The sequence below is a fragment of the Cavia porcellus genome, unplaced genomic scaffold (genome assembly GCF_034190915.1).
Source record: "Cavia porcellus strain 051 isolate PalLab524CR breed Dunkin Hartley unplaced genomic scaffold, mCavPor4.1 scaffold_26, whole genome shotgun sequence".
In the NCBI taxonomy this organism is placed as follows: Eukaryota; Metazoa; Chordata; class Mammalia; order Rodentia; family Caviidae; genus Cavia; species Cavia porcellus.
In genome coordinates, this window is record NW_026947509.1 from 20,641,168 (window position 1) to 20,653,037 (window position 11,870).

Genomic DNA, 11,870 nt, shown 5'->3' on the forward strand with positions numbered 1-11,870 from the left:
CTGCCTCTCTAATCTAAAAACTAAAAGAGTTAATGGGATACAAACAAGACTGACTTGAATGAAGAGGTTCCTCAAAGAAAATACTTTGAGTAGAGAAATATTTGCCTTTCCTCTTTGGCTCTAGCCTGCTAAGTAATTGCTCACAATCTTTGCAGAATGAGAAAAGACACCAGAGCTGTGAAAAGGAGCCATGCTTGGTTCAGTTCAGACCCTGGACAGTTTCTGAGGTCTCTGCCCTTTTACTAGCTGCATGCAGCACAACCTCAACTACCTCCACATCTTGAGCTTTCTTCTTGCTGTGCCTTGTGACTCAGCCACAGAGCTGTTAGTGGTGACCCTGCCATTTTCACCTAAACCAATCCGGAAAATGTTTATAAACCTCCCTAGAAAGATGCCACCCATCAAACCAGAGGAACACACATCTAAGATATCAGCAAGGACACAGGACTTGTCCCCATTCATCGCACAGCAGGGGCTCTGTTTGCTCTGACCTGGGCAGCCTTCCTGGGAAAATGACACCACTCCTACTCCTGCTGAGCTTGCTGCTGCCCCTTGAGGCTGGAACAGGTGAGTGGCCATCCCTTCTCCAGAGATCTGAGCTCATCCCACAAAATCCTCTCTGACTTTTCTGCCAGCCTTGGTTTCGAATTTTCCTAGGGCTCGGCTAGGAGTTTTCTGAGCCCCAGATCCAATTCCAAACCCAGACTCACAAATCCAAAGCTGGCTGGAAAGGGCAGCAAAAGGAGGGTGTTCTCAGATAATTTTTTAGGTGTTAGGCTCTCCACAGGGTTTTCTGCCTTACCTGGAAAGTGAGTTGTCCTCAGAAAAACATTCAAAAACAAAATCAAGAAAATGTAAAGCAACAAAAGTAAGTTATTCAAATCTGGTACTTAAAACCAGAACAGGCAGCTCAGACCAACAGCCTGTGGGGGAGAGGTGTCACAGGGGCCAGTTGCACTATCCAGTGCCCACCATCCCATTCCCAACCCAGAAGAGAAGGTCAGGGTGCAGCTAGAGTCAGAGGTGGCATGATGACTGCATCCCATTTTCCATTACCTTGGCTTCACCTTAGGTCTTTGCAGCTTCACTTTAAGGATCTTCTCTACCTCTGTCTTTTGAAATTTTTATGGTCCTCAACCCCACCACACTACACTGCCCCATTAAGCACTGATGAAAGGTTGATAAGAGATCAGATATACAGCCTAGAACAATTCCTGAGAACACAGATTGTGTTAGATCTAGACCATCAGGATGTTGGAGAATCCAAATTCATAATCTCATAGGTAGACTGTTAGAAAATTCCACCAATCTGAAAATCATCAGAAGCTCAAAGAGATTGGAAAGACTCACTGAAAAAGCAGGAATGAAGGCAGCTTCCCAGTATCTTATGGAACTCTTCTATCACTCAGAAGACCTTATCTCCTCCACATATGTGTCCAAGGTAGGAAGTAGAAGACCAGCACTATCCTGACTTTCTCAGAACAGGAACAGAGGACTTAAGGTTTAGAAAAAGTCATTCTGGCTCCAAGGCATGCAGCCCTTGGAACCTAAAATGAGTTCCTCCTGCTGGGTACAGAGCACTCCAGATCCCATCTACATCCCTCACTTTCCCCAGTCTTCTCTCTAGACCACACTGCTCTCAGCCACCCCATCTTCAGATTTTCTTTCAGAGATCATCGGGGGTCGTGAGGCCAAGCCCCACTCCTATCCCTATATGGCCTTTGTCCAGCGTCTGGTTGGAGAGGAGATGCGCAGATGTGGTGGTGTCCTGGTACGAAAGAAATTTGTCCTGACAGCTGCACACTGTAACGGAAGGTAAGGAGGAGCAACCAGCCCACATTTGAAAGAACCAACAGGAACCTCTATCTTCCACGGGGACTGTAGCCTTAGAAGCTCCTGGGATACTGTTCACAAACCCATAAGAGCTCATCAGAAAGTAAGAAAAGCAAAAGGATCAAAAGTTCAGCTCAGTATCTGAATGTATGATAATTAACTTTATCAAGTATTCTGAGCCAAATGAATCTGAGGCTGGAAAAGTAAAAGGGAGATGAAGGAAGGGGAGAAAAGAAGGAAACTGAATGTGTTAGGCACACGTATTAATCTCTTACAGTGAATGCAGTCCTTGTGTACTGCAAACATGTAGGAATAAAAGTACAAAAAAATGTTTCTTCCCAGTCATGGTAAGTTAGCTACTTAGTGAGATCCTGTCTCAAAAATAAAAATAAATTAAAAAGCACTTGGTAGCTGTAGCTCAGAGAAAGGAACAGGGCTCCAAATGCCTTAAAGAAGGAAAGAAGACTTTTAAAATGAAAGGTGGAGAAACACAAGAGGTAAGTTTTAGAGTCAGACAGTGACAGTACAGAACAATGACACAGGTGACAAGACATAGCAACCACACTGGCAAGCACAGCAGGTGCAGCCTGCCCTGCACAGCTCTTCTGTTATTTCACAACCTAAACCCATGCTCCTCTCTGTGCAGCTCAATAAATGTCATCCTTGGGGCCCACAACATCAAGAAACAAGAGAAGACCCAGCAGGTCATCCGTGTGAAAAGAGCCATCCCACACCCAGACCATGTTCCTGGAAGCTTCTCCAATGACATCATGCTGCTGGAGGTGAGGCAAACCTTCCTGCTGATCTTTCTCTTCTCATACAGGGTTGTCGCTCCCAGTGGAAATCTGCTCTTTTCCTCCTTGCCCTCTCATGGACATCCCAATGTGTAGGTCCAGGGTCTATGGGGTCTATACCACAGGCTTATCTGGACTCTCTTGCTTATTCCCCATTAGCTGGAGAGAAAGGCCAAACAGACTAAAGCTGTGCAGCCCCTCAGACTGCATGAGGCAATGAGCCAGGTGAACCCAGGTGACACATGCCTTGTGGCAGGCTGGGGGAAAACCACCCTTTCGAATGATTCATTGCCAACTACACTGCAAGAGGTGGAGCTGACAGTACAAGATGAACAAGAATGCAAATCTGCCATCCATGCCTACTCTGCTCTCACTGAGATTTGTGTGGGAGACCCAAAGGAAATGAAGATCTGTTCTGAGGTGAGGTTTCCACTGCCTATAGAGACAGAACCAGGGAAAGAGAAACTTCATGGGAAGATAACAGTGGCCATATCCCATGCTCTGGTCCAGAGCTTGACAGCCTAGGTTCCCCAGCAATTCAGTGTTTAATCCTTTCCCTTGGTGGATAGGAGTAGAAGTGGGGGAAACAGCAGTTAACCAAATTCTGTGTAATCACCTAGTATCTCTAGGATTGCACAGAAAGATTCAGATAGGTTAAAACTGGAAAGTCAGAGTTAGGTTAAAGCCACTGGTCTGAAGGAGGCAACCAGGCCTGCCCTGCCCTCATCTCATAATCACAGCCCCCTGACAGAGGTTCAAAGACCATCACCAGGAAGAGGCCTATTCCATATTTTCCTTCTTGTCCACAGGGTGATTCTGGGACTCCCCTTGTGTGTAACAACATGATCCAAGGCATTTTGTCCAATGGAGCAAAGGACGATACACCCCCAGTAGTCTTCATGAAGGTGTCCCACTTCCTGCCCTGGATAAAGAAGACCATGGGGCACTTCTAACAGCAGACATAAAATTGGCCTCCTCTGTGCTTCATCATCTTTACTGAGGCAGAGGAAGCCTCCTGTGAGCACGAGCCACTGCGCAGTGACAATAAATGGATTTAAAGAATGACTGTGACTGAAGTCCTATTTATCCCCTGAACCCTGTTGAGCATGAAGCTGCACTGCTGGCCATTCTGGCTGTGGCTTCTTCTTTTCTCCCCACTCTCCCTATTCCCTTAAGTCCATCCCATACATTTTCTTATTGATTACTCCAGCACATTTTGCTTAATCCTCAGCTCTCTAGTATCTTTAGCATTAGGAGGTGTCATCTCACATACAGTCCCATGTCCTTATACTTCAACTTCCAAATATAAATCTCTGTGCTTTAGGAATGCCTTACCATCTCTGCACCAGCAACAATTTGGCAGAGAATACAGTTGGGCAGTGAAGAGGGGTAACTGTAGAGACCCAGGAGGCCCAGGGTACTCAATTTCCTGTTTTGAGAAATGCTCTTCCCAGTGGGTCAGGTTTTTCCTGTTTAGGAGGTTGAGATGGCCCTCAGGACAACTCAGGCCCATTTCCTGTCCTGCCCTGGGCCAGCATGAAATTCAGTCCACCTCGAGGCTCGCTGCCTGTCCTTTGCACACCAGCCCCTGTCTCCACCTGAGTTCCTCTGACCACCAGCTCCTTTCCTTTCCAGCTCCTGCAAGTTCCCAACTCTGTGTGATTCCCCTGTATCAGACAGTTCCAGAAAACCTGGAACTCTCCACTTCTACCTGGGCAGGGCTGGCTGTGCCCTGTTCCAATCCAGCATTCTCCAAGGGCTCAGGCATCACCTCCAATGAAGTCAGAGCAGCCTCAGCCCTTTCATCATGGCCTGGCCTTGGAATCCAGTCTCTCCCTGCTTACAGGCATGTAAATCATCCTGTGAGTCAGTCCAGGGAAGCTCGACAGGAAGGATCACTTATCCCTCTATCAGCAAACACTCTTCTGATCTCTGTCTCTTTGTAGCAGATATATAATAGGCTCTGGTCTCACCTTTGGAAAACTCTGAGAAATGAGAAATTTCCTCTAAACATCCCTAAGTTCTCTCCTTCAACCAGTTCAGGTCAGCTTAACCCAAATAGATTTATATAGGGAATCTACTAGAAATCTTACTTTGAAAAACATTAAATTCTGTGTATTCTGTCTTGGTTGTGCACAACACTGTCAAATATATGATATTTTTGGTTCCAGAAGAGCAATGTGTGATATTGGAAGAGCCATGCAGGTGCTCATAGCCAGGGATAACCCGATTGTGGCCACTGGAGTCTGGGTTTAAAGGTGTGGGAGGGGACACAAGGCAGCCCAACCAGGATGAATTTCAACCTACAAACTTCCAAGCTGCTGCACTTCAGATGTGAGACAGTTGTGACCTACATGATCTTATTTAGGATCCCATATCACTCAAGCAGCTCTACTCCTGAGTGTATGTGACAAAAAAAACTCATAGTAGTTATGCTTAATCAAGTGATCCCAACGTCAAAAAGACTTCCTGTTACAGGAGTGGAATATCTTAGAGAATAATAGCAACAATTGCCAAGGAAGATTGCATTGATTTCAAAACATTTGCACAACAAAGGAATCTACAGAGTGAAGAGTAACACCCATCAAAACTTGGGAGAAAATCTTGGTGAGCAACTCTTCTAGCAGAAGGTTAATATTCAAATGCATAAAGATTCAAAATTTTAACACCAAAAAAGTAACAACCTGATCCTGGTGGTGCATGCCCGTAATCCAAGCACTCAGAAAGCTGAGGCCAGAGAATTGCTGTGAGTCTGAGGCCAGTCTGGGTTACATAGTGAGCTCAAAGCTAGCCTGAACTGCATAGCAAGATCCAATCAATCAATCAATAAATAAATAAATAAAAAAACCCAGTTGTTATATGGGCAGGTGAACTTTATGGATATGTCCCAAAACGTACAAACAAATGATGAAGAAGTACATAAAAGTGTATTCAACATCTTTAGACTTGAGTGAACTACATTAAGATTCCATTTAGCTCCAGTCATAATCATTATCAAACAATAAATGCTTCTAAGCACTGGGTAAGAATGTAGATTAGGACTGTCACCATGGAAATACATATTATAGTTCCTCAAAAAATTGAAAACTATACAATATTGTAGAAATAATATAGATCCAGCATACTCTAGTGGTACCTGTGTACCTATACTTTTTACAGTGCAATTCACAATAACTAAGCCATAGAAATAACCTTGGCCCTTGTCTACTGATTAATGGATAAACACAATGTGACATATATACACACTGGAGTATCACTGAGGCACAGTGCCATAAGAAATCATTTCCGGAAACTGGAAATCATCGTGTTAAGGAAAATAAGTAGGAATCAGAATGACACATATAACATGTCTTCTTTTAAATGTGGAAAATAAATAAAATGACATGAAAGTAGAGGAGAGGCTATTAAAGAAGAATAAATACAAATGGAAAGGGGAATTAGTGTAGGTGGGAAATGATCAAGTATTCTACATGCTGATACCCATTCAGGATAATGCATGCAATAATAAAAAGATAGATGAATCTCTGTTCACAGTGGTAAGTTGCATGGTGGGATTAAGGCTGATAATGTCTCTTCTTTATCTTTGAATTTATCCTATATTCCTAATTTTATAATTATTAAAGTTCTTAAAAAAATTTTTGTCAAAAAGATGCATTAAGTAAGTTTATACTTGTATACTGTAGTCCTGCTTTCTGTCAGAGATAAATTTTTACAGACAAAATTTAACCCAGTAGTCTATTTTTCACCCATAATCTAAAATGAGTGTTTCTGATGAGGAGATTTCCCCTTTTACTCTCAGTTCTCCTGCTTTGCACAATAAATTACATAGTCATCTTTAATTAAGGGACCCAGACTCAGTTCCCCAAAAGATGGCTTCCAAGTTTCTCAAATTTATCTGCTACAAAGCTAGTTGGGGTGAGATGAGTCTATGAGATCAGGCATAGGAGAATGCCATGGTTCAGGGCTGGAAGATGCCCGCATCATTTCTACTCATATCCATTTCCTACAAGACTCACACAACACACCTAAACTCAAAGGAGGCCAGACAGGACTCGGAATATAGCATCACTGCACCTGCCTGACAGAGGCTGGACAGTGCCGACACGTGGTTCACCCATGTCCCTTGGAAGAATAGGAAATGACTTTCACTAAGCTTCTAGCTTTTCTCTGTCACTATGGTCCATAGTATTTGCCACTTATAAAGATGATGAGCCCTCCATTGTTTTCTTATGAAATGAATGCATTTCCATTATAGAAAATATTAGATAATGAAAAGGTAAAAATGAGGCACATAAAGTTCTTGTACATGTTGTCCTTTCCCCCTACACACACACACACACACACACACACACACACACACACAAACACACACACACACAATTATCATGAAATTATATACATCATTTTGCAGTGTACATTTCCTAACATTAGAGGATACAAATATAGGAGGATACAAATTTCTCCATGCCTTTAAGCAGCCTTCTAAAACACTACTTTTACTGACCTGAGAGTACATTATCCCAAGCATGTATCATCATCAGCCGAAATTAAAAAGTACCTACATGATCTCATAGAGGAATTTAAAGCTTTACTCCGGATCCAAGTGAGGCAAGATATAAAGAGATTAATTACAGAAATAACAAGCCCCGCCCAAGAGAACACAGATGGAAGAACTGAGGAAATCAGAAAAGAAAGAGAAACTTCTAAAGAATTTAAAAATAACTTAGAATACATGAAACAGATCCAAAGAGAATACCAGGAAACTAAAAACTCCATTGAACACTGGCAAAATGCCTTGACAGAAACTAAAGACAGCCTTCTGAAATTTGAAGAGAGATTTATGGCATATGATCGTGAAAGAAAAAGCCTCATAAAAATAACAAGGAACCAGAAAGAAGCAATTCAAAAATTAGAAGATGACAAAAAGATACATAACTTAAGAATAAAGAATGTGAGTGAGGAAGCAGGAGCAACCAAAAATGAAATACAAAGAATATTCACAGATATATTAAAGCAAAATTTCCCATGTATAGCAAAAAGAAATGATATCCAGATAAAAGAGGCATACAGAACACCAGCTACCTACAACCAAAACAGATATATGCCTAGACGTATAATAATCAAGATTCCAGAAATCCACCAAAAGAAGAGAATATTAAAAGCAGCCAGAGAAAAGATGCAGATTACTACAACGGGAAAACTATCAAAATAACAGCAGACTTATCAACACAAACTCTTAAGTCAAGAAGGGAGTGGGGAGAAATATTCCAAGTCCTGAAGGAAAATAATATGCAACCGAAGCTCATATACCCGTCAAAACTCTCTCTCAAAATTAATGGAGAAATAAGATACTTTCAAGACAAGGAGGAACTGTGGGAGTTTGTGGCCACCAATCCAACCCTACAGAGAGTGCTGAAGGACATTACAGAGAAAGAGAGGAAGAGATATCAGGATTCCACCAACAGTGGCAGAGAGGCCTCAGTGAATGGGGCAGACAGTGGAATGAGGGAATGATGTGGACAAATTATAGCAGAAAAGTGGAGTAGCAGACATGAGGCAGAGATGGTAAGCTATAGTCTTTAGTATAGACAGCTCTGAAACTCTATTTTAAAAAAAGGCAGAGGTCATTGTTAATGGTGTATAAGGATTTAAAAGACACAGTAGTCTTATTGCCATATTTAGTTTGAATTTAATTTGTACTGGTCTGTCCACTCATGTCAGATTTGAGGGCACAGACATCTTGACCCCAAAATAGCAGGTTATACCATGGTAACTTACTTTCCTATTAACTTAAACTAAAATCCTGCAATACTTACATTGTCTTACTATGACTGATCTTAATTGAATCTGAATCATAAGACTATGGGTTGGCCTTGGCTGATTTTATTTGAAATTGGTATGCTTGTTAGTATTAACCCCAAAAGTAGAGGCAACTACTCTGAGGATGACAAGATGTAAAGGATATCCATACTGGTATTAATTAGTAACAGCTCCCAAATCCTACAATGCTGTCAAAGTTAAGTTTTCATAAAAATAGGTGATACTATATTTAACTATAATAAGCCAGTGTTGTGGTCAAATCTATTGAAAATAACAAGAGAAAACATAGTAACTACGGAAGATCCGCTATATTGTGGTCTCATATGTCTTATCCATTGCATGTTTTTCTAGGAAATTGTTTTGCTGTCTTGCTATGACTTGTTATTCCCTATAATACAGAGAGGATAGATATATATATAGAAATTCACACATGGGATTTTTTTAAAATTATTTATGGGAACAGATTATATAATTCAAGATGTAATGAACAGATACTCTGAGGAAGACACGCTAAGAAACCCGAGGCTAATTTTGTAGCATTATGATATAAATTCTAGCAATACTATTGTTCGCTGATTAGAATGACATTGGACTGGTTTCTTGAGTTCAATTTCAGCATATGTAGAGAGGGGGACAGCTATCACAAAGAGAATGAGAGATGCGATGGTAGTTACTATTGTCTTCCCTAATTTGGAACTTGAGGACCTAAAAAGCCTCCAATGATTTGATTAGTTCTATAATATGCAATAAGTATATAAAGTGGGTGAAGATGGGGACAACTATTTGTAAGAAACTAGAGACAGATAGACAATGAAGATCTCCAGCAGACTTGCTTCGAAATCTGTATTTCTTTAAATTGTTTTTTTAACTGTTTTGTTCTGTTTTGATATGTTTAATCTTACCCTCTTTGAGATGTAAAACAAATGTGTAGGACTGATAACCATACTACTGAGCTTTTGTTCGATCATAGAGCAAAACGGTTTGTAGTGTCACTTTTTGAATGTCATTCTAAATACTTTGATTCTATAGCATGAACAGCTATTTCTAAGATGACAATGTGTAACTTATCAACCAGCAATTTCTTACCGTTTGTTTTTCTGTAAGTTTGTATTATTTCTACCCTTTTTTATCTCCATGTATTTTTTGTTTCCTTTTCTTTAAATAAAAAAAACCCCACAATCAAGAAAATGCATTTACAACATACAGAAATCTGTGGGATGCATTGAATGCATTACTAAGAGAAATATGTAGCATTAAATTGTCATATGAAAAAAAATGAGTGCAAATAAACAACCTGATGCTACAGCTCAAGCTTCTAGAAAAAGAAGACCAAGTAAAACCCAAAGCTCATCAAAGAAAGGAAATTATAAATTTCAGAGCAGAAATTAATGCAATCGAGACTAAGAAAACAAGAGAAAGAACTACTGAATCAAAGAACTGGTTCTTTGAGAGAATAAACAAAATTGGTAAATCTCTAGCCAACTTTATGAAGAAAAACAAAGAAAAATTCAAACCCACACAATAAGGACTAAAGGGAGAGAAACTAATACAGATCCCATGGAAATTCAAAAGATCATGAATATTTTGAAAATCTTTACTCACATAGGGTGGAAAACAAAGAGGAAATGGATGATTTCTAGAAACATATGAACTACCAAATATCAATCAAGAAGATATAACAATTTTTAAAAATCCAATATCGTCTATGGAAATGGAAAATGTAATTAGCAACTGAACAACAACAAAAGCCTATGCCCTGATGGATTCATGGCTGAGTTCTACAAGATATTTAGAGAAGATTTAAGGCCAATACTTTCAAACTCTATAATGAAATTGAAAGGGAAGCAATCCTCCCTATCTCATTCTGGGAGGCAAGTATTACTCTGATACCAAAACCAGAGAAAGACCCAACCAAAAAGGAGAACTATAAGCCCATCTCACTAATGAAAATTGATGCAAAGAGTCTCAATAAAATATTGGCAAATAGAATGCATCAAATCATCAAGACGATTATACATCATGACCAAGTGGTGTTTATCCTAGGAGTGAAGGGATGGTTTAACATAGGCAAATCAATAAATATCAACAGAGTAAAAACAAAAATCACACAATCATCTCAATAGATGCAGAAAAAGATTTTGATAAAGTCCAACACTTGCTCATGATAGAAACAAGCCTACACAAACTCAGAATAGATGGTATCTACCTCAATCTTATAAAAACCATCTATGACAAACCAACAGGCAACATTATACAAAAGGCACAAACACTGAAAGCTTTCACTCTAAAATCAAGAACAAGACAAGGATGTCCACTATCACCAGTCGTATTCAATATAGTTCTGGAAATATGAGCCAGAGCAATTAGACAATAGAGAAAAATAAAAAGAATAAAGATAGGAAAGGAAGAAATTAAATTATCACCATTTGCAGATGACATGATATTCTACATAGAAGACTCCAAAAACTCCACTAAAAGACTCCTAGAGGAAATAAACAAATTCAGCAGTGTAGCTGGATACAAAGTCAACACTCAAAAATCAATAGCTTTCCTGTACACACAAAAAAAAATTCATGGAGAGAACTTATGCAAATATCATCTTACAAAATAGCATCTAAAAAATGAAATACCTATAATCAACCTAACAAATAATGTAAAAGACCTATATACTGAAATTTATAATACTCAAAAAAGGAGATTGAAGAGTGTATTAGAAAATAGAACGAAATTCTTTGCTCTTGTTAGGAAGAGTCAACATTGTGAAAATGGTCATACTCCCAAAACTGTTATACAGATTTAACCCAATTCCAATCAAAATATCATTAACCTACCTAAGGGATCCAGAGAAAACATTCCTAAAAATCATTTGGACAGAATAAACCTAGAATAGTAAAGGCAATTCTAAGCAACAAAGGCAATGTAAGAGGCATCTCAATTCCTGACTTGAAATTATACTACAAAGCTAGAGTGATAAATATCATCATGGTACTGGCAAAGAAACAAACCTGAGGATTAATGGAACATATTAGAAGATGCAAGCACAACTACAAAGACACTCAGCCACCTTTTATTTGACAAAGGGGCTAAGCATTTTCACTGGGGAAAGGATAGCTTCTTTAATAAATGGTGTTGGAAGTATTGGCTTTCCACAAGCCCAAGACTGAAACTAGACCCAAGTCTATCATCATGCACTAACCTAAAGTCAAAATGGGTCAAAGAGCTAAATATTAAAACAGAAACACTAACTCTACTGAAAAAGGTAGGTAGAAATCTTTGAGACATAGGAGTAGGCAAAGAATTCATGAACACAATGTAAATCACATAGGATGTACTTCAAAGAATCAACAACTGGGATCTCATCTTATTAAAAAGTTTTTGCACTTCAAAAGAAATGACCAACAAAGTGAAAAGAAAACCCACAGA

General features: G+C 39.6%; 1 protein-coding gene across 1 annotated transcript; it reads left to right on the forward strand.

Moving 5' to 3' along the window:
- The first annotated feature begins 382 nt into the window (after window positions 1-382).
- LOC100728277 (granzyme H-like) lies at window positions 383-3,689 on the forward strand. The gene is made up of 5 exons (XM_003460794.4): window positions 383-567; window positions 1,659-1,815; window positions 2,480-2,615; window positions 2,787-3,047; window positions 3,437-3,689. The coding sequence occupies exons 1-5, from the start codon at window positions 513-515 to the stop codon at window positions 3,578-3,580; spliced, it is 753 nt and encodes a 250-aa protein (XP_003460842.3). The 5' UTR covers window positions 383-512; the 3' UTR covers window positions 3,581-3,689.
- The last annotated feature ends 8,181 nt before the right edge of the window (window positions 3,690-11,870 follow it).